At 36.4% G+C, this 24,867-nt stretch overlaps 1 protein-coding gene across 1 annotated transcript in view; it reads right to left on the bottom strand.

The window, feature by feature from the left end:
• Nucleotides 1-24,867, bottom strand: part of LOC107691386 (kazrin-like) — a 55,292-nt gene that overhangs the window by 10,014 nt on the left and 20,411 nt on the right. Inside the window, exons 2-5 of the mRNA XM_016489955.1 lie at nucleotides 22,069-22,176; nucleotides 5,187-5,378; nucleotides 1,346-1,482; nucleotides 710-880 (exon numbers count right to left, since the gene is read on the bottom strand). Coding sequence (XP_016345441.1) covers nucleotides 710-880; nucleotides 1,346-1,482; nucleotides 5,187-5,378; nucleotides 22,069-22,176 — 608 coding nt within the window. The remainder of the gene's footprint in view (nucleotides 1-709; nucleotides 881-1,345; nucleotides 1,483-5,186; nucleotides 5,379-22,068; nucleotides 22,177-24,867) is intronic.

The following is a 24,867-nucleotide window of genomic DNA, read 5'->3' as shown; positions in this document are numbered from 1 at the left end:
AATTATTTAAAGTACTGTTAAATATTTCCTAATATTACAACATTTATTATTATAAAACCAAAACTTTGATTAATTCCAGGTTTATCTGGAAAAAGAAAGAAATGTTCAATGTGAACTCAGACGTTGGATGCCCCTGTATATCAATAAAGTTGACATTTTTTACCATTTTTCAGTATCTAGATGTTTAAGCTTATAAAACATCTAACCCATCAGATCGCTCAGGGTGAAAAACAGTGGATTTCAAAATCTCAGTGGGAGTGAAATCATTAGTACGTTTGAGATGGTGTGTGTGTGTGTGTGTGTGTGTGTGTGTACTGGTGGGTCACAACAGATTACGCAGACGAAGTGAGTAATGATGCTATTACTGCACTGTTGACAGCCATGTGCCTCTTCATGGGGATTTTTGTGTGACTGCATGAGTCCATACGGCTGTTTACACATCGTACTGCCAATCCAGCAAAATGTAAAATTGCACAATGCAGTTGGGGTTCCATGATCCATCTATGGATCTTAACTGATGAATTTAGAGTCGGATATATCTGCAGTTTGAGCCACTGAGACGTAATTTGAGAGCCTCAAATGATAAGAGATGCAAACCGCCAATAGAGAATGAGTTGAGACTAGATAAGAGGTGTAAGTGTTTATGGCATTGTGGGAAGTGGAAGTGTACGTCTGTGAGAGAGACAGATGAAGAGAGATGCTATCTCACCATAGTGAGCTCTGCCTCCAGCTCTTTGATTCTGTTCTCCTTCATGTCTATCTGGGAGTGCAGGACGCTGGCTTGTTCTGTGGCCTCTTTGCTCTGCCGGCGCAAGTCCCATTTTTCTCTCTCCAGCATGTCCTTCTCTTTAGCCAGAGCCTTTACCGCATCCTCACTCTCCTGTAGGGACAGCACACAGTCAGCGACGGTCCGTTATACATGAGTAACATGCATACACGCTCAAGAAACTGACGATCCATTTGTATGACGATCCATACTGTTGAATTAATGTTTACCTATATATTGCACATACAACTAAATGCATAAAAATCATCTTACTGATCTTCAGTTAAACAAGTGATGAAAGCAACACAAATAAATAATACAAGCAAAGATATATGATAAATAGTATATTTGACTGACACTCCTGACAAAAGATCATATCAGCCAGTGCTAAATTAATTGTTCTTTGTAAATCTAAAATGATCGAGTGTAACCCTGAACAAAAAGAAAAAGATTAAATAATAATTACAGCACGGTAGGTTTAATGTTGGATTGACAGATTTCATTTTTGAAAGATTATGTCAGAAGATGACGCACATAAAGTGTCAGTGGTGAATTTAATGCACAGGTAATGCATGTCACCTTTCTGTGCTGGTCATAGTTTCTGATGAAGTCTCGGAGCTGCTCTTCTCGGCTCTCCAGTGTTGTGTACAGCTGCTGCATCTGGTTCACCAGGTCAGCCTTTTCTGCCTTCAATCGCTTCCGATCGCCCTTCATAGCTATACACAAACATGCACAATCAGATTCATAAATGCAGTAATAATGTTCTCTTTTAGCACATCTTACAAGTATATAAAAATCGGAGTATTTCCTAGATCATAACATTTATATTTCATCATTTTTGCAGTGTGGCTGCAACACAAATACAGGCTTTGTGCCCTTGTATGACATGCGTCTGCGGTTTGTCCTCTGACCCCTATCTGTCAAATAAGAGCTGTAGAAATATAAAATGATGCATTACCCTGTGTGTCTGTGTCTTACTTAAAAATAGGCATTCTTTATTGTTGGATTTAAGTCTTTTGTTTTATTATTATGACTAGCATAAATAAAAGTTGTAGTTAAAAAAATAGCGCAGTGCACTGCTCAAAACAGCCTCCAGGGGGCACCATGCTCCACTAAAAACATCCCGCACGGAAAAAAGACATTTGTGTTGTTTGTTATAAAATAATTAACAGTTAACACAAATGCATTCAGGTTTTAATTTGAGAGGAGTGTGAGGCGTAACACCTCATAACAATTCAATATCTTTTATTAACATTTCATTTAAGAGTGCTCAGGTTTGTTCTCTTGCAGCTTAGACAAAGTAAATCATTTATTTTACTTGAGGCAACTGTCTCTACCCCCCTCAAACTGAAGAAGGCTTCTCATTCCACAGTCAAACCCGTTTTTCCACTATCATTCGAGAGCGTTGACATTCATGAGAACACATGCACCCTGCCACCCATCACTTCTCCCTCTAACCCATCTTCTCTTTACTCCACAAGCACCAAAATGAGCCAAATACGGTTTAGTTTGCTGAAAACTGTGCTTGACGCAGTCTGTCGTGTGTGGAATATTTTTAATAAACTGGCAGGTTGCTTCCAACTCCTGTTTAAGTACAACAGGTGTTACATTACAGACTAAATGACAAGTGTCAAGTAACACAGTTGACCTAGTGTAAAGTGTGTCAAAACTGAGTGCAGGGTGTTCAATGTACAGGAGATCTCTTTTAGAAGTGTTGAAGAAACATTAGATAATATTTTGATGTGATTCCTTTTAGATACTTTGGTGAACACTGTGATATCTGAGACATGTACAGACTAAAATATGATGTCATGGTTTGCTGTATATTGACAGCTGCTGTTCTGTTAATGTAACTCTAGCCTCGAGACAAAAGAATTAACCGTTTAACTGGCTGAAGTTATCTGTTAAAGATATTTATTTAAAAACATTAATATAAGAATGTCAATACATTAGATAACAAAATATTAAACAAAACAACACTTGTTTTTAAGACCGCACCAACACGTTTCAGGTGAAACATTTTACAAAAGGAGATTAAATGGAGAGCAAATGTAGACTTTCTTCTCAGATTGTTCTCCTGAGAAAAATGCAGGTTATCTAGATTACTAGGACGTCTAGGGTGTCATCTCGTGTGATTCAGAAGAGCTCAACAATGTCTTAAACTGTGCTTAGTATTGTCATGATACCAAAAGTCTGAGATGATTTTAATATGATATATTTCCATTGAGTAAATTATTTGTTATGCTAGCTGCATTCATTTTATCATCATGAAATCGGAAATCATTCTAATATACTGAATAATAAGAGAATTATATATAAATATTTTCTTTTGATCATCTTAATGCATCCCTGCTGAATAAAAAATAAACATAGTGCTCCAAACTTTTGAGCGCATATAAATTGATCATCACTTTACAGCTAAAACAAAATAGTTGCCATGACACTTTTATACGTCAGCAGCACTTGAGTTTACTGCTGTCATAAACCACATTTCAAAAACCCTCCCTTCACACTCCATTCTGAAAGCACCTCCAGCTCACACTGCAGGAACACACTGATAAGACACACTTCTAAACGAATGACGTTATATATCAAAACCCAACTCTTTCTTCCAGTGCTTATGTCCTCTGTTTATACAAGTCTCTCAAATACACTAAAAGAGCATTACACACCAGATAAACAGATAGCAGATAAGATACACACACACACGTCTGGTCACACACACACACACACACACGTCTGGTTTGCTATCCTTGTGGGGACTCTCCATAGGCGTAATGCTTTTTCTACGGTACAGACCGTATATTCTATCTCCCTACACCAACCCTACACCTAAACCTACCACTTACAGGAAACTTTCTGCATTTTTAGATTTAAAAAAAACGGAATTCTGTGTGATTTATTAGCTTGCTTACCCGTGAGGACCTCAATTTAGGTCCCCACCGTGACACGAGTCCCCATGAGTCTGTGTGTATTCAGGTTTAAGACCCCAACAGAATGGACACACACACACACACACACACACACACACATTAAAGTATCTGGTGACAGGTAGAAAAGGCATCTATTATGCTCTCAACTGAAATACACGCCTCACACATACTTGAAAGTTCTCTTTTGATGGCATTTCTTTCATCTTTAAACTGTTTTCCATCCTCTTCACAAACAACATCAGTAATACAGCTTTATACAGAAATAGAAAAAAACATACTATGTAATTTTATAATCATACATTTTATTATTATTATTAGTTTATTAATAGTAATATGTGTGATTATTATAAGATTTCATAAATACATATTACATTTTCTGTTAGGGCTGGACGACTGATTGAAAAGTAATCGAAACCGAAATTCAGAACCTCTAATCGACATAATTTTGTCCACATTGTTTTTTTTTCTTCTTCATTTTTTTCAATCCTGTTAATACTTTCCCCAGGGTTTCCAGGTCTGCGAAAGAAAACAAGCCCGATTGCTATTCAAAACTAGACCAAAACTACCCAAGTGCGTTTTCCCCCGGAGATTTCCCCTGTCAAAATCGCACTAAGATCGCTTTAATAAAAAAAATAAAAAAAACGGACTAAAAAACAAACCGTGGCAGCAGCCCAAATTGGAAACCCTGACTTTCCCCTTAAAAACATACTACAGCATGTGCAGTCACGTAACTCCATCCGTCAGCGGCATGGAAGCAACATAGAACTGCTTTTTACAGATTTTTAATGTGAAAATATCCTTTTTACATTCAAACTGAAACTTTTTTCATAAGACGTTTTGATTTCAAGAAATGTGTGCTTTGATTTCAATTGTTCGAAATATTATATATAACCATAAATAGTTTGTTTCCTTCAATTATTTTAAAATCACAAAGATAAGAAATGCACAATTTCATTAGAAAAAATATCCCATCTTTAATAGTTTAGCATAATAGAAGCAAATAGAATAATCGTTCATTAATTTTAATCAAGGTAATATATTCAGTTATTTTGATTTTAGGTCAGATCGTCCAGCTCTATTTTCTTTCTTTCTTTCTTTCTTTCTTTCTTTCTTTCTTTCTGTGAAAATACTTGGTGCTGTAATGATGCTCTATGTACCATTTTTGAAGACAAATAAATTTTTACACTTTATTGATTTGTATTGAATTGCAACTTGATACTTGCTACTTGAGTCTATGTAATTGTAACTAGGAGAATTTTTTGTAAATAAAAGCTTTTGTAAATTCTTTCTTTGTAAACTAGTCAACCTCACTTATCGACTAGTTCCATAGTTGGATGCCCACCATGACCCATCTCTATTACTGAAACAATGATTTTGAGTAAACTCGGGCAGTATTGATGTGTCTAGGGAGAGTGAAGCGCTTCAGCAGCACACGGGGGATTTCTCTGGTAATCCTGCAATATTAGCTTTGTGATTGGGGTTCAGACCTTGTAAGGCCTCCTTGGCACGTTCCAGCTCCTGCTCCTTCTCCCCCAGCTGCACCTTGAGCTCGGCGGCAGAGAGTGTGTCAGCCGAGCAGCCGCCGTGCGAGTCCTCCAGGTCTTTACTCAACATGTCCTTCATCTGCCTGAGGAGGTACACCTCCTCCTGCAACTGAGCCACCTCCTCCCTCAGCAACACTGCGGGAGAAATCCAGAGAGACGGCGATAAAGAAATCACTTAGTAACAAGTAGCTCTCAGCAAGTCTTCTGTTTTGATGCTACATATTATTTTCCATGTGGCCAGCAGGCTAAGAGGAAACAGCATAATTATGACAAACAAAGAGTGGCTGTTAAGATTTTTTTTATTTCTCACTCTTAAACAATGCTATCTTTCATCCCTTTTTAATCACAGAGAAGCAGATCACATAATAAAAAAAGCAGCATTCAGATCTGGAGGGGGTGAGAGACAATTTCTATGCCATTTCCAAGGCTCTTTCATAGAGTCAAAGGAGTTAGAGAACAGACACATTAGGAATGAGAGCAAAACCACAGCAACAAGAGCGGGACACAGGCCCACTTAAAGCAAAACAGCAGTAATTTGCAATATATCAACAAATACACAAGCACAACTGTTAATGCATTGAGAGACGGGAAGCTGAGAGGACAAAAATATTCCAGAGCCTTTTTTAACGAGCGGAAGAGTGTTGCCTACTTTGCTTTGAATGACAAACAAAAAAAAACCCAGCCCATATCTCAACCCTGCACAGAGTGCCTATAAACCAGAGCAAAGCTGATTGAAGGACTTTCAGAAGCTCATGTGGCGACTTTCTGTTGTCAACATTTCAAGTCTTGTCCCTCTAATGTGGCGGAAATTCACAGAACATCATCGAGTTGCAAAAGTAAGCCGAATTAGCCGAGCTGCCAGTCAGGTGCGCTCTGCCTCTGCTGATATACGCTCAGTAAGTGAATAAATTAAACAGAGGCCTTCATTCAATGTACTCTGCATTACCAGGCAACAGCTGCGACATCAATCTTTTTCAAGGGAAACGAGGGAGCTTATCAAGTCATAGAATTCAATTAACTGTAAACTATAATGCACCCACGCTGCAGCCTGGACAATGAAGGCCTGGCTGGGATAAAATAAATCTACAGCACTTATCAAGAGCAATCAATAGAGTTAATGAGGTATTTTGCTTGGAGTGCAACACAGTAATGTAGAATTCATCCCACCAGGCATGTCATGGTTTTGTATGTTTTTTTTTTCTTTCTGCTTTTGAGTGGCAGTTGCAGTCCTGGGTGCATAAGACACAACAAAAAAAAAAACACTTCTAAACAAAGTAGCAGTTCATTCTAGAAATTTAAAGGGTTAGTTCACCCCAAAAAGAACATTTTGTCAATAATTACTCACCCTCATGTTGTTCCAAATCCATAAGACCTTTGTTCATTTTTAGAACACAAGATATTTTGAGTAATTAATGACATAATTTTCATTTTTTTGGGGTGAACTATCCCTTTAAAATGTTTTATATTATACGCTCAATAACCCTTGGGATGTGTTAAATGCATTAATAAATTATTAATAATAAAAAATTAATCAAATTAATTAAAAAACATGTCATTAATAAAAAAACGTGTTATTATTTTCATAATGAATCACACCAAATTAATGTGTAAAAGCAACAGCCCTTAAATATTTTAATAGTGTGTATATATTTTTAATGTAATTTAACAGAGCAGTTTATTAATCAAATATGTAATTATTTTGTAAGTTGTATTTAATTGCAGGGTGCATGTGTCAGCTGACTCTGTGTGAGTGCAGTAACCACTCACCTCCACTTTAATGTGACATGAGAACACTCGATGAAAGCACTTCCAGATAAAACTGACAATTTAATCACTTAACCCACTAGTGTCGCAATTCGATAGCGGATGTTTGGAAGCGATCCCACTCTTAACGTGCGAGACAGAGGGGGCCAGCCGTGAGTAGAGATAGCACCAGGTGCTCCAGGCATTTCTTCAGCAAGCCGTTGACAAGGTGAGCGTCTGCAGCACTGCTGATAAGACAGAGACGGGGGCAACCCACTGGTCAGTGCCCACTACCAGGGAGAGCTAAGCAACCGGGTTTCAACATGGCACAGGAAGCTCCTTTTCCTGGTAAGTGTCATCTTTCATGCTGTCGCGATGGAGAGCAAGGCCACTTATTCATTTGTTTAACTCAGCGGAGACTTATTTGGGGCAGTGGGTCCAGCTGTTGTCCTGCTTTGAGCCTCAGCACAAACACAGAGCTTTGGCTTACTACCAGTACTTGTATGAGAACTATGTAGCTTCTGCGCTCTAACAGCAGTTCTGCTGCTCTGTGCCAAACTTGGGCTGAGAGTGCAAAGAGTATGAATCATAAAATTACACATGTATGAATCATAAAAATCATACAAATCCTTCATGTTAAACCACACATTTTGCAGCAAACACACACCAGTGTCAATCTCTGAAAATTCAAAAATCATGGGCTAAAAAAGGTTCTCTCAACAACAAACAACATACTAGCCATTGATTGAATCAACACTGATCTCTGAGATGCTGAAATATACAAACAATTCAGTTCAGTTTTATTTATTCTTAGTGTTCCCAAGATACAAACAAATCAGCAGACCACAACACTTCTTGAGGATATAAAAGAGGTTCAGAAAGAAGTCAAATGTTGCGTCAGAGACAAATGTCAGAATAAAAAACAACTCAATGTTTACTACTGCGATCTGGGAAACTGCACATTTTGACAAGGAATGGCCATTTGCAAAAGGAAATACAGGCACATTACAACCAAAACAAACAATACAACTCAATAAACTTCAATAAAACCTGTGTAAGATAAGCCAAACACTGATTTGAGTGAAATTACTTTATAAATCCAGTGCATTATCTAAATGTCCACTTATCATTGTTGTTATTGTTGACCAAAACTAAAACTATTAAAAATTGTCTTTGGTTATTGAAATATAAAAAAAAAAAATAAATACAAGATGAAAAACTAAAAAACATAAATTAAAATGATAAATTATACTAAAATGAACTGAAATAAGTACATTGAAGTACTAGAATTACCAAAACAGACAAAAAGTTACATAGGTCCTTAGAGGTATTTTTCACTATGATAACTTAGATGCAAAATAGCGTTTTTATGAAATACAAAAGGACGCGAGTCCATGCTGTGATACAAGACATAAAAGTAGCAGTGGTTTTAGTTACCCAGATGAACGGACTGATGCACAGCACTGATATGAACGATAAAGAATATTAGGAAACATCTGACTGCTGAATTGATCAATCAGAATGAAGTATTTCAGAGAGTATTTATGTAACAAAATAAATTAAGTAAATAGTGTCTATTTGAAGAGGATGATGAGTCTGCACTCACAGGGTTGTAAGAAATCTCATCAGAACTTCATGAAAGGAGAAAGTGTCTTTGGGTCTTTATGCTCTAAGAACTGAGGTTGATATACACAAAAGCAATCAGGCCCCTAATTCCCCAAAATGCAGTGTTCAATCGATTCGCAATGGTGTCATGTCTCCTTCTCACTTATCATCTCAAGAGCCAAACTAACCATGCACTTCTTTGCTTTGCAGCCTCAGTGTGAAGAGAAATCGAAGAAAAACTAAGCTAAGTCAAAAAGTAGTTATGGATGAGTCTGTAGACAGCACGATAAAACTCAGTTTTTCAGCTGTAAAGCTACTAAACTTTATTTTCTAGATTTAATTTTGATCAAGTCTGTTATTCAAACTAGAATCAAGAAGAATCAAATCGATGCAAACCACTAAATACTTGTTTAACTTTAATTCTATCACACTCATAAAAAGGAAAATGATTTAATTTAACAGGCTAGTAAAATCACAGTCACATTGACGCTGCTGTCTGGTGCCACATAAAATGATGACAATAACCAGCTATATAAACTTTGCAGCGGCAGCAATATCTCACCCTCATGTTGTTCCAAATCCATAAGACCTTTGTTCATTTTTAGAACACAAGATATTTTGAGTAATTAATGACATAATTTTCATTTTTTTGGGGTGAACTATCCCTTTAAAATGTTTTATCCCTTTGCTCAAAAACATAATATACATGTTTTTTCCCCGATAATAAATTCATATATATTACTAAAAATGCATGAATAAATATTAATAAAACATTAAATGCATTAATAAATTATTAATAATAAAAAATAAAAAAAATTATTAAAAAACATGTCATTAGTAAAAAACATGTTATTATTTCCATAATTAATCACACCAAATTAATGTGTAAAATCAACAGCCCTTAAATATTTTAATAGTGTTTATATATTTTTTTGTAATTTAACAGAGCAGTTTAATATATATATATATATATATATTAACAAAAAGTAGTTATGGATGAGTCTGTAGACAGCACGATAAAACTCAGTTTTTCAGCTGTAAAGCTACTAAACTTTATTTTCTAGATTTAATTTTGATCAAGTCTGTTATTCAAACTAGAATCAAGAAGAATCAAATCGATGCAAACCACTAAATACTTGTTTAACTTTAATTCTATCACACTCATAAAAAGGAAAATGATTTAATTTAACAGGCTAGTAAAATCACAGTCACATTGACGCTGCTGTCTGGTGCCACATAAAATGATGACAATAACCAGCTATATAAACTTTGCAGCGGCAGCAATATTTTCTACTGCATAGATTGTCTTTATCTGACAGTTTTTGGCCTGCGGTTCTGCAGTTTTGTGATAAAGCATTTTGCAAAGGGCTGAACTCCAGAATGCACGTTTCAACGTATCTGCAGACAAGTTCTGATGTACAACCACCTCCGTGAAACTCCCAAACAACTTGTAAATGTAACTGGGTCCTTAGGCAACTCTAAAAAATGTTCTTAAAAGGAGTTCATCACAGAAAATATAGCACAAGAGGAAAAACTAAGCATTATTTGTAGCACAGAAATCAATCATTGAGTTGGTTCTCTAAAAACAAAGTGCATCTTTACATGAAGTTCTGGGGTCCCGATGGCCCTAAAAGACTTCTAACCCAGATTAGACCACATAAGGTCAATGATGGAGTGGTTGCAGGTGTCTCCAGCCTCTGGCACACTTTCGAAATCTCAAGGGACGGCTGGATTCATGGAATGATCCAGATATTAAAGGGCCTTAACGCAATGGATTTTGCATGCAAAAAGCCTACTGAATAAAAAAGATCCACAGTTTGTGTCAAAAAACAAAGGTTTAACTAATTAAACAATGTACTACAGAAACATTTATTACCATGGATTAACCATGAATCAACTAAGGATTTACTGTGACTGTAAGGCCAAATAATCTATTATTAAAAATGTAAAGCATTTCCTCTAGACATGGGCACAGTGTCTGTGGCATTTTCCCACAATACTTTCCCAAACTAGCTCTGATATTACTGTCTAAGAGCTCTAAACCCTGAGGTTACATTTTGGGGAGAGTCCATGACCATGAAGCAGCAGGGGATTTCACTGTGAGCCGCAGTGCTTTTAATCATTGATTAACATGAGTGAACAGCATGCTGTGGAGAGTTCAAAAAAACCTCTCGCTCCGAGACTGTGTGAGTCAGAGAAGGTGAACCGATAAAACACAAAAGAGAATATCATTAAAGTGGATTATTCCAATTCCACACTATTCAATCGCATTCTTAAGGCTCTCTTTGATTTCGGCTTTTTCCTTCGAGATATTATGATCAATGCAAAGGAATGTTTCATCACATACTTTCTTTTTCACCACTTATTTTTTACATTTTATCCTTAGGAGCACAAGTTCACAGCAAATACAGGAGCTGTGTGGTATGCATCCCACATGTATGAGAAGCAGTCCTCGGGGAGGTTTGTGTTACAGTGAGTGTAAACCTTTTTGAGGATATTACATGCTTTAAAACCAATGGGAAATCTGGCTTCAGATGTTACAGGTCAGTCTGTAATGTCTTTGTTCTTTGTAGTTAAAAAAAATCTAATTTTCTTGAAGGAATATTCTGGGTTCAGTGCAGGTTTAGCTCAATTGACAGCACTTGTGGCATAATGTTAATTACCACAATAATTAATTCCATTCGTCCATCTTTTTATTAAAAAATATATTTAAAAAATAAGGATTAAAGTGATGCACATAATAAAAAAAATGATTCATTGAATTTACCAAATTTTTTTAAGGTAAGTGGTTGCAAACAATTTATTTTAGCTACATTTAAATAAACAAATTTAGTTGACCAACTTTCAACTAAATTTGTTTATTTAAATCATAAATGTAGCTAAAATAAATTGTTTGCAACCACTTACCTTAAAATAAATTTAGTATCATTTTTTCACTACAGTGAAAGTGAATGGAGCCTATCTGAAAATGATACTCTCAGATTAAATAGTATTGCTCTAAAACAACATGCACGTGATTTTAATCTAAAAACTAAAACTGCTGACCATTTGGAGTAAAGTTATATCCAATTTTACAACTTTACCTTAAAACCCTAAAATGCCTGAAAAAATAATTTTAACATCTTTAGAGCTCAAATAAGCTCAAATTTTAAGAGAAGAATTAATGGAAGTTCTTTAATAAAATTATAGGCTGCACATTTTTGGACCCCAAAATTGGCCCCATTTACTTTCATTATAAAGTGTTGTAATGTAACTTTGCTTTTTGCCTTTTCTACAGAAAATGAGGGACAGGTAAATTTTTTTTTTTTTTTAATTAGCACTATGCCACAAAAAAACTGTCAACTGAATTTATTTTATGCTGAACCGGGAATATTTCATCAATCAGGATCTTGTTTAGTTTTCTAGTAAAATATGTAAATATCCTTAAAACAAGATTGCAGCAAAATTGTAGAAGACAGTAAGTCTTGTTTTCAGAATAATTAGGCTTATTTTCTTACCAGTTTTTCTTGTTTCAAGCATGAACCACACTCAATTTTGTTAGATTTATGCTCACAATGAGAAATGAATAAGATAAAGAAGCACAATAAAACATATACTCTCTGAAGTCTTATCTTATGCAGTTTTGTTTTTCAAGTAAATGTATCTTTGAATTAAGAATGTAAGAATGCAAGATCTATAGAGACACACTAATGTGCTATAAGCAAAGATTAATGGTCTTCATGGCAAAGTGCACATGCTATAAGCAGGGCAGCTATTGGCACGTATACTTAGAGGTCTGCTACCTGACCCGACCCCGACGGGTCCCGAAATACTTTCGGGTCAGGTTCGGGTTAATGTTTAATGAATAGCTTCAGGTTCGGGCAGGCTCGGGTTTAAACTAAAACTATATATGCAGTAGGCTACGCTGCTTTCATAGACGCACGCGCACACATTATTGCACACGACAACGACAATTTTTGCCTTGTGAACTGGCCGAGCCTTAATGATTCTCTTTCTTTACATGTAGGCCTATTTGTTTACTGACCGTTGCATGCAATCATGAAAACAGCATTTTTTTTTTCTTAATTGACTATTCGTTGTGGGGGGGAGATTTCGGGGTCGGGTCGGGTTTGGGCTCTAAATTTAACTAAAATTTAATGCTCGGGTCGGGTCAGACGATCTCGGGTTCTGGCTTCAGTTTAAAGCCCGTGCAGACCTCTAGTATATGTCCCTGCAGACCCAAGACCGATAACTGGCTTCCTAGTGAGCCGTTCGACTCGGATGATTATGGATATAATTCACAGGCAAAACGTGATTTCGTGGGCTGCAGCGGGAGACCTCAGAGGTTGGTGCCTTGATGATAAGGGCCACTCTTCATCTGATGGATCATGCTGCTAATGCCTCTTAGGCCGAGAAGCAAATTACAGAAGCACAAATCACGGCTCTCGTTTGTGGCTTGAGAGGAGAGCAGAGGTCGAGAGAGGCAGAGAGTGACACTCTTACCCTGCTTTGATAGCAGTGAATCCAGCCACGCAGCCTCTCTGACCTCCCGTCAATCACAGAGCTGCTCTGCATGTAAAAACACTAAATGCATTTGAAAGGTTAATTAAAATAACATTTTACATTATACTAAGAAACAGCTGTGTTAAAAAGACCAGCTTTGTTGTATTTTGGATGTTGGTGTCCCCACTTGAGCTTATTAGCTAGCTTACAGTTAAAATGAAATCAAAACGATGAAATCAAAAAATTCCCACCCTACATTTCCTCTTGTTCAATAAGCTGTTTCACTCGGATGTACATCATAATAAACTTCTGTTTCATGGTGACTTTAACAAGCAAGACTTCCTTATACAAACCAACAGATCATTTTTGGTTTCAAGACAATTAAGATGGTACAAACGTATTATAAGAATTATGTAAATTTTTTCCCCCCATATGATTAAAGTCATATGATATCACAATTTAGCAGTCTCTTACAAATATTTATTTTTATATTTTATCTTATACTTTTAAGCACTTGATACTTTTAGACATTTTTTACTATTTTTGAACAAAAAACAAAACAAAAACAATAAACATACATCAGTAGTCAAAAGATAATAAATATGAATAAATAATTTACACAGGATGCATTCATCATAAATGATTATTTATCTCTTCATAAACCGAATTTCATTTGCAGATAACATAATTTCTTAAGAAAATCCCAGCAAATGAATTGACTTCATTGGTGACTTAACTTTAACAAATATTTTATTAATTTATTAATATCAAACTAAAAGAATATAAACAAAACAAATATATTTTAAAATATTTGCTTTGTTTGTAATCAATTAACATTTGAACTAACATTTATTTTTGCATGTTTATAGTGCATTACTAGTTACATTTTTTTTTATCCATAATGGATATTATTTGTATTGTTGTAGTCTAATGACTATCAAGTTATCAAAAAGCAAAGATAAAACAGAAATAACAATAACCAGTTCTTTTTCAGTTATCAGACACTTAAGCATAAAACATCTCTATTTCCGTAGTTAACCAGCTTCTCCCAAATGACCATGCTGACTAACCAGCTTCACCAACTAACTTTTTCTAGTTAATATCATGGCAACAACACTAGCTCTAACCCTCACCATTTATTTGATATTTACAACTAAAACACAACTATTCCTGAAAACTTCTATACACATACTCTTAAAACAAAACACACTACTATTATCTTTCTGTTGTTTCACAGGATCTCGCCCGTTTCTCAACACTAGCACTCACATTCACTAGCTCTCACATTTCTTCTTTCCAGAGCAAATCGGGGAACTTTGCTTTATGGCCCTTCTTGTGTTTCTATCTCCTTAGTTCTCCTCATTTGTAAGTTGTTTTGAATAATAGCATCTGCTAAATGAATAAATGAATAAATGTAAATGGAATTGTAAACAGTGAGCCAAGCCATAACTGCAAAACACTGTCTCTGAAGAGAAGCCTGTCAGAAGCGCTAAATATCAGCTTGATTTTGGATTTGGATTGGATTGTTCCTTGGAACAACTGCCAAAAATGCTAAATGAGCCAGTTACTAATACATCAAGTGAGATGAATAATTCTAAGACAGTTTTATTAATCCAGATGAAATATTTGTGTACTCCACATAAAACCCCAGCCTGACCCAAATATGCTGCCCCATATAGGCGAAGAAAATCAACATCAGCATTTATTTTAAGACCTACACAAGAGCTTATATCAAAAATAGCACCCACGTAAAATGACATTTTTTCTAAATCAGAGCTGTGATAGAAGTATTATTAAAAGGTACAGTAGGAGGTGTGGGCTGCTGTACTACGATAAAGCTACTTGAGCCAGCACCAAAATACATGCATGAAAACGCATTACAAGTCTCAAGCTATGCAGAGAGATTGTGGGTGACACTTGTGCGCCATTTGTTGAGAAAATGTGGCTTGTGTGTAGCACACTTTTGAGATGAAGAGACGATTTAGAGCACATGTGTTACGTGGCATCTGCGCAGAATTGTATTAAATTTTGCATGTATGATGGCAAAAAGTGAGAAAACCTGTGAGTGTGTGTGTGTTTCTAGTCCTCTGTGTAGGGATATCTGAGGGCAACAGCTGTGCTGAATTAATTGCTCTGTGACACTGAGGACTGGAGTAATGATGCTGAAAATTCAGCTTCATCACAGGAATAAATTACATTTTAAAACATTAAAATAGAAAACAGTAATTTTAAATATTACTATAGTCCTTTTTTACTGTATTTTTGATCAAATATATGCATCCATGTTGAGCATGAGACACTTTCAACCCCCAACATTTGGATGCTAGTGTATAGGTAAACACTGCTATTTATAACTGTAAAGTTAGTTATGTAAATAAATGCAATATAAATCTCACCCCTTAAGGCCTTACATAACACACAAATACCAAAATATAATGAATATCACCAGGTATTTTTTGCTATGTTGTCCAGTCCTACCATAGTTACAAAAACCATACACAAGCAACAATAATTGTGAATACCAGCATGTTAGAAACCGTTCTTAACAACAGACCAGCAGCAATGTCCTTGTCTAATGTTAACTGATCTCAAAGAGCAACGGTGCAAGTGTCCTGAGGCAAGGTTATCCCTCACACAATAACAACATTCAATCATTCAGTCAGTCAAAAACAATCCTACCCTACCCTAAAAACTTTCAAAGGCACAAGCTGCACTGTCATACCACTAAGATCAAACGCTTAAATTCCAATTAATCAAACGAGCGTTTCAGGAAGTGTGTTCACAATAAACCAAGCGTTCAAGAGTACACAGCTGAGCAGCTTCAGATGAAACCTGACTTTATGAATCACCTATATAATTATCTTCAAGGCAGTGAATTCACAGTATGTGCAGTGTAACGTTACTATACGCGTGATTCACATTCCTCCTGTTTTGCCCATGGCAACTATCAAAGTGCTTAAATATGATCCATAAGTTCCTACTCGGTCTGTTGTTAGACTTTGAATAAAGAGTGTAAAGATCAGTCTCACAGTGTTGATTTAGTGGGGTGTGGAGAAGACACAGGGATTATTACTAGCCAAACGAACAAACGGGGGCTGATTCAGGATCAGCTTTAATTGTTTTGTGAGTAAACCAATGAGAGAGGATTGTAAAGATTTTAAAATGTCACAAGGGATTAACAACGAGTTTGGGAAATGCCCATGAAACGTTTCCACTTTTACAATAAAAGGTAAATACAACGTTTAAAAAAATAGAAAATTAAACATGTTTTTCTTTTAATTTCACCGCTCATATGTCCATTTCACTCGATCACTCATACATTTTTATACATTCAAAGCAGATTATTGTGACAGATCATTGGTCAGATTAAGGGATGCGCAAATATCCCTCACATAAACCGACAGCATGATGCCTCTGTATGACCACCATCTCATATGACCTCACAAACAACATATGTGTCACTAACGTAATTACAGCTGATTACTGGGCTACACGTCACACATGGTAAATCATAGTATTACTCAAGATTACATGATATTAAAGACAAGTACATGCCTTGTATGTGTTTGACTCATCAAATAATCTAAAAGTTGGTCATCCATCAAAGTACTAAAGGGCAGTATGGGATATAGGTCAGCGTTTCCCAACCTTTTTAGACTTATTTGCCTCAACAGCAAGTCCATAACACACAAAACCTGAAATGTGAACTTTTACATTTATATTATGGCCTAATGGATTTCCTCAAAAAGAAACTGTCTATCTTATACAAAAGGTTTAACAAAGCAAAGAACCTCTTGTTTGGGAATCACTGATACAGGTCACCCAACACCTGCCGGTACACGTGAAGAGCCTCTGTGCATCGTCATACAATCAGATTTACATGCCTCGTCAGCTGGTTATATGATTCAGGGGTGCGTTATGCCTGTGGTTTCCATCTTGGACTCACGTACACACACAAACACTCACCTGGTCTGCCCTCCTCTTTTTCAGATCTCATGCCCCCCACAGTGCCGGCTCCGGCGGGCTCCACTGTCAGTGCCGGTGCTTCTTCTCATAGCAAGAAAATTCAACTAAACCTCCCACACACACACACACACACACTCACTCACTCACACACACACAGGTACACGGTTCACTCCTCCCCGATAGGTTACTAGGGAGGTGTTCTTGAGTGAGTACAAACAAGTTTGAGCCGCCTTCCTCTCTGAGCCCGTATACCTGTTCTGGGAGTTTCTTTTGGGTGTTTTCTAAAGTTCCCCACCCCCTCTACACCCTTCCTACCTGTTCTTGCTCTCGGTTGCACAAACACACACACTCCTCCTGGCCTAAAAGGTGCAGAGAGTTCAAAAGGGAAATGGCACTGCTTTTCCCAGCCGTGTTTGAACAGCCGCATTCATGGGACGGGGAGGAGACAAACAGTTTTCTGATCAGGTGAGAGGGTAGGTGAGTCTCTCTTCAGAGGCACCGAAGCTCCATCTAATGGTGGAAACAAGACACAGACTGACTGTTCTCCTAATGTTAAAGGAACAGTTCGCCCAAAAATGAAAATTCTGTCATCATTTACTTACTCAAACTCATATTAATTGTATTCTCTGTCATTTAATGAAAGTTAACGGGGACTAAGGCTGTCGAGCACCAAAAAGATGTATAAGAACCATGAAAGTAGTCCATACCACTTGAATTTACACAAATTATCATATAGAATACAAAATTTGTTGTTGTGTCATTTTTAGTGTTATTTACTTATCGCTAAATATTACAATTAAAAGTACAACATAAGTAAAAACTATCAAATAAAATGATATGGTCTACTTATATGATCCGTTTATGGTATTTTTAAAATCATTTTCTTTGTCATACAACATTAGCTAAAAATGCATCTATTATCAAACCGATTAATTCATAAAATGGAGAAAAAGAAAATATAGAATTTAAATTACATGTAAAAAGAAATATAGAATACTTTAGTAAAAAGGGATCATTTTCTGAGCTTTTCACTTCCTTTGTATAGAAATTGAACATTCATGATATTCTGCAAAAGTTGAACATATTTTACATAATATTTTTTCAAAATTAGCTAAAAATGACCATTAACAAACCTATCAATAGATTAAAATGATACTGTATATGAACTATAAAATAACAAAATTTACTATGTGTGTATTTTTGGAGCTGTTCACTTTTATAGTATAGAAAGGAGCTTTCAATGTTTACCTTTCATTTAAGAAAAAAACGCAAACTAATTTGGAATGACATGAGAGAGAGTAAATGATGACTGATCTTTCACTTTTGACTGAACTATCTTTTTAAGGCATGTCAATCACTGTGACCCTTATAAACCCCACAAACTTGCTCTTTCTTGAACTAAAAGTATATCCACTTTTGTCCACCATCTTTCTCCCTCCACATCCTATAATTCTTTGCAGTAGGGATCTGTGGGACGTGTTGTCAGATAAAGAGCTGGATGAGTGTCCTCTTTCTCATGGAACTAATGGAGCCACCGGCAGATAGGGACCGGGCCCACTCTCTGTCACAGTGCACCGGCTTCAACCTACAGCGAGTGGCAGTCTCAAACACAGCCAGGCAGAAAGACTCAAGGGCTCTCAGGGTCTTAACACTGACTCATCTCTCCTTTTATCACTCTCTCTTAAAGACCAGGATGCTGGTGCTGAGTTCAGAGTGCCTGCTGGGGGAAAAAATGACCAGTTCATACACAAACAACTCAAGTGTGATACTTTGAAGCATATGCTGTTTGTGTAATGAATGAGTGACCGCCTTAATATCAGACAGGATGGGCCCAAGAGCTCTTGTGTGTTGATTAAATGTACATGTGTTCAATAGGGAAAGCTCAGCTGGAGAGTATTTGTTGAGTTGTTGTTTTGCGAGGGGTGCTGCACATAAGTGAGCTTGTATGGGCACATGAGGCTGAAAGTAATGAATTTAGTACATTAAAGCCTTTCTAATATGGCTGCCTGCTTCCTTTTATTTCTCAACTGCATAGATACAGTTGCCTGGCAGACCGAGCATTATCTTTCAAAACAATTTAAGGCTCGGCTGGGAATAATGAAGTACTGACAGCAAGCACAACATCAATAATGCCTTTCATGAAGGGTGAAACGAACAACGCAAGGGAACAGAATAGAAACAGAAAAAAAGATTTAAAAAACAGGAGAGAAAGAGAAAGAACAGATAGAACAGAATGATTCTGTAGCAGCATCAACGTAAAGTGATGGCATCAGAAAATACCGTGATACGCTGACATACACTATGGTATGGATGGTAAAATACATACACAAAAATCTAAAAAAGCTGGGCAGCAGGCAGCGTCATCAGCCAGTTATCTCAAAATGAACAAATTCGGGCTGATTAAACAGCCTGGCCAGCATATGGGTCACTACAAATCAAAAATATCACTACAAACAACACAGTATTACTATGGTACATGTCTAATAGCAATAATACAGTGACAGCAAGGTACTTTCAGGTATTTTTGTTAGAATAGAATAGAATAGAATAGAATAGAATAGAAAAGAACAAATGAGCAAAACAAAACATAATTTAATTGCATAGAAATGAACAGAACACAACACAATAAAACAAAAACTAACTGAATAGAGTAAAACAAAACAGAACGAAAAAGAAAAGAACGAAGTAGAACAAAACAAAAACGAACAGAACAAAAGAAATGAACAGAACAAAACAAAACAAAACAAAACAAAATCGAAACCAATAGATAAAAAATAAAAAAGAACAAATCAGACATGAACAGAACAGAAAACAGAACAGAAAATAACAAATGAATAGAGAAGAATAGAAAAGAAAGAAATTACAACATAAAACAGAAATGAAAAGAACAGAAATTAACAGAATGAAACAACAAAACAGAAGAAAACTAAAAGGATAGAACTGATCAGAAATGAACATAAAATAGAAATGAATAACAAAACAGAATAAAAATGAACACACAGAACTGAACACGAAAAGAACAGAATTAAACAATAGAGTGGAAAACAACAATAGAAATGAACAGTGGCCTGTAGCACGAAGCGAGATGAACAAACTCAGAGTTGCAGAGTAAGTTTTGAACTGATAAAACCTGATAAAGCTAACCTGGTTTAGGGTCAGCGGGCTCACAAAGCTCGATATATACATTCTCTGGAGTACGTGCGCCTGAAAGAGTGACACGTGCAGCAAACAGCCAATCACACGAAACATCAGCAAAGCGTCATTTGGATTAATTTCTCACGAGAGTCAGCGCAATTCACTTTCTGCTGAAGATTGAGATGTCGTTATTAAAATTTTAATAAATTTAAATGCATTTACAAGGCACTTTACAAGAAACACTTCTGCTGCAGCAAAAGTTTGGAAGCAGAAAGAAAATATGACTATGCAAAGGAATCAACTGAATTTAATTTTGGATATATATTAAAGCTTCTCTCTCTCGCTCTCTCTCTCAATAATATAATATAAGTATATAAATAAGTAGCTGCAAAAGTCGGGCTAAAATTCTTTGACTGTAAACTGCTTTAATTTGGAGCGAAAGATACGGGGAGTGGTTTCATTGCATCAGATGTCACTTTGCTCACAGCTGATTGGTCCAGTTTGGGTTTGCGATCTCTAGCCCAGAATAAAACCTGCTCCGGAGCAGGGTAGCCATGTAGCGTAAGTTACCATGGTGACGAAACCCGCTCAAAACCAACCCATCTTCTTGAGCCCGAAAACTAAACTAAATTTAAACTAAACGTGAACTTATCTGGGTAAACTGAAACCGGCTTCGTGCTACAGGCCACAGAACAAACAGAATAGAAACTAAAAGAAAAGAAATGCACAGAACCAGAAATTAACAGCAGAACAAAACAAGAAAGCAGAATAAAACAGAAATGAACATAAGAGTAGAAAAAGAGAGCAGAACAGACCGCACAAACTAATACAAATGAGTATGTATATTAGTGTGTGTATACTAGGGATGTAACGATTAACCGCGAGCCGGTTGAAAATTTGTTTATATGAAGATATTTATTTTATTTGTGTTACTTATTTATTTGATTTGGGGCTTGTTTTAAAATTTCAATTTAGTTTTGTTATTTACATTTACATTATATTTAAATTTTGTAATTTAGCAGACGCCTTTATCCAAAGCGATTTACAAATGAGGACAATAGAAGCAATCAAAACCAACAAAAGAGCAGTAATATGCAAGTGCTATATTAGTATATTATTATAGTATTATATTTCAATTTCACAAAGAAATGTGCAGCATTTTGTCCAAGCAATAATAAAAGGACACATTTAATTTATAATTTGTCTTAAATCTAATTTTGTTAAAAAAAAGTATAATAATCGTGAATCGAATCGAATCGTGAAATCAAAACCGTGAATCGAATCGATTCGTGAGTTGAGTGAATCGTTACATCCCTAGTGTATACTAGTATAAAGCACATGCTAACGCATGCCACGGGTGCCGTCAATGCATTAGCATGCCGTGTGAGTGAAGTCGAAAACTATTCCCGGTACTGGTTAAAATGAAGACCCTCTATCATCCTACGAGGGTAGTTTGGCTTCTTTGTGATGTTGGCTTTGATAAAGACATAAAGATTATGATTTAGAGGGCCAGCACTCCGGAGGAAAGGCAATAGAGAGTATCAGGCATCATTATGTGTGGAAAATGGGATGTCTAGAATAAAACATAGAGATTCTGTTCAATTCCCAGTTTGATCAATACACTTCATAATAACGCCTCCCCGCAGCGAGTGACATTACATGAATCAGACAAAGCTTTTTTTGTTTTCTTGGAAGATGACTCTCTCGCAATTTGTAGAAGTGCATTTCTTTAGTCGCATACATTTCTCTCCTCACAACCACATAAGCGGGGGGGAAGCTGAAAATCCAAAGGACAATGGTTTTGTTTTATTTGCCTTTCAGCGTTGTGATAAATTACCTGAGCTCCACAGCCTGTGGAAAATAAGCACTGCTTATGCATATTTGGAGATCTTACCTTTGTCAAGTGAAGAATCTGGAGTTCCGAAGTCCATCAAGCTCGACATGCCTGTCTGGAAAGTGAGATCAGAAACCACTGCCTTCTGCCGGTGGTGAAGCGAAGGATCTGCAAGACAGAAACACAAAAGATTTGATCGCTATGCTTCTCCAAGCTCATTCGTTTCATCAGGGTCCAAGCTAACAGCGAGGTTTGACAATTTTCCCATTGTAAGTGACCGAGGGTGGTGAAGTGCGGGCCTCCAACGACAAAAGCGCGTGGAGTGTGTCGCTGCGTCTCTGGCTCGTGACTCACCGAGCATCTCGCAGCTATTACTGCTCATCTGTAATTAACTCTGAAACAGTGACACGCACCACGCAAAAGCACCACATCCACTCAATGGCTTTTAAAGACAAATAATCACCCCTCTGTCCACGGCCCACGCTGCTGCCGTAATCAATGTGCATTGAAAGTGACAGGTAGCAATTTCATGTACAGTGCAAGGAACAACACACTGGATCATGATTTTTCCTCGGATCAGAAAGGGAAGAGGAAAGCTAACAATGTTTGTCTGATGAGAACGAGAGAGTGCTGAGATTTACAACCACCATCAATCATCATCCTCTGTGCGGTTAACGTGGGCCTTGTGAGTTTCTCTGAAGCCACGAGGGATTTCCGTGTACCTGTGAAAATGAAACAAGGGCAGTGTACCGATCTTTCAACACGAGCATCATAAATAAATGGCTCTTTTGTCATATCACGCACCTTGCATCACCTGACGCCGGCGTGGAGTGTGCCGGTATGTCACTTCCGTGAGGAATTGTGTGCATTGCGTGTCAATTATTACAGGATTTGACAGGAGATATGAAATGGTGCTTGTTATTTTCCACATCATTATGTCAGACAGCGTTCATCCTTCGCCGTTCCCTTTAACAGATACCACCTCAGCACTGCCTGTTCTTTCTCCCCCTCCCTCCCGTGGCTCAGGCTTCACGGCCGGCTGCACACCTGAACTGATGTTGCTAATTGAAGTCTCTTCAAGTGCCCTTTTCCACTCTATCTCTGTATCTGCTTCTGTTACCTGCTTACACTTACACAGCACCTAATGTGACTTATTCTGTTCTTGGACGTGTTACACTGCAAATTCCTCTTTTTCTCCCTCATTCCACAGTGCATTTTATTAGCTATACACGTCCTTCAGACTACGGACCACCAGTGCATAAGAAGATGACAAAGAGACCCCATGTTACGTATAGTATAAAACTTTCATTTTCATTTCAACAAATCTTGACCCTCTAACACTAGTATTTCTATTCTATCTACATGTTTTCTTTTTATTTATTATAAAATAATAATAATAATAATAATAAATTAACCCTTTAACATTTGCTGTCTATATTCTATATCTATTCTACTTTTTATTCATTTTATTTATTATAAAAAAATAATATTTTTTATTGCATTAGAAATATGTTTTTTAGACTTCACAGCACTTACATATTGTTGCACTTTTGTTAGTTTGATTGCTTCTATTGTTCTCATTTGTAAGTCACTTTGGTTAAAAGCATCTGCTAAATGATTAAATGTAAATATAAATGTATCAACGTAACATGCATAAAGTATTATATTAATGTATATACAGGTGCATATCAATAAATTACAATTTGAGTTGAATTACTGAAATAAATGAACTTTTCCACGACATTCTAATTTATTGAGATGCACCTGTATTTGCAAAAATGTACAAAACAAAACAGAAATGAACTAAACAGAACAAAACAAATGAACAAAACTGAAATAAACTGAAATGGACATGATAAAATAATAGAATAAAAGTTCATGTTAATAACAAGTTTTAAAAATATTGACTGTGAGCTATTTCATTACTTGTTGTTATTATGATTACTATTATTATTATTATTATTATTCATTTTAAAATACTATTTTTGTGAAAAATTGTGTGAATGAATGAATGAATGAATGAATGAATCTAGATCTAACCCCAATTTTTCTTTTTCTTTTTTTCCACAACATTTTGTTTGGGATCTAACAAAATTTGTTGTACCCCTTACAGACCCCCTAGTGGTTGCAGACTGACTGTTAAAGATGCCTGAAGTTGAGGGTTCCTACAATCTTGGAAAACCTGAAAATATCAGGAATTTTAAAATTGATTTACATGTCTGGAATGCAATGGAAAATAATACCATTTAAAAAAAGTAAATAAAAACAGAAAAAAAAGAATAAAAACAGACTCGAAAAGTCATGGATTCATTGTTCTAAAAATATGGGAACCCCGTAGCTAAGAGGGGGCCATAAAGAAATATGTTTTCAGCCTGGCTGAGTCGATAATATCCCTGTTGTGTCATGGCATCATTTTCAGGAGTGGGTCAATGGTGATGAATGACTAAAATCACATTTCTGCTTTTTATGTCTGCCCAGTTCTCCAGACGCTTTAGGTTACAAGGTATTGATTAAAAACCTTCATTATGGATTGAAAATGCCCCGTATCTAAGAGGGCCCTTCACAAATCTGTGCTTTGCTGGGTTACTAATGGCATGACAAAGCCAGATGAAAGACTTAATGCATATTAATGACATTGAAATAGGCAGTTTGTTGAAAAACTTTTCAAGTTACAAAATCAAATAATGGTATTTGTGCATGAGTAATTGTACATAATAAGATGCAGCTGTAAAGTGCAGCACATTATTCAAGGCTTAATTCTTTTTGGTGCACAGAGGCTGTTAAATAAATGGAGAGAATGAACCAATCATTACCATAATAGCTACTTGTTTAAATAAAGACTAAACTGGATTTACTGAC

This window comes from Sinocyclocheilus anshuiensis, unplaced genomic scaffold, assembly GCF_001515605.1.
Source record: "Sinocyclocheilus anshuiensis isolate Anshui unplaced genomic scaffold, SAMN03320099.WGS_v1.1 scaffold1154, whole genome shotgun sequence".
Taxonomy (NCBI): domain Eukaryota; kingdom Metazoa; phylum Chordata; class Actinopteri; order Cypriniformes; family Cyprinidae; genus Sinocyclocheilus; species Sinocyclocheilus anshuiensis.
Note: the sequence above shows the minus strand (reverse complement) of the source record. Positions and strands in the feature narration are given on the sequence as shown.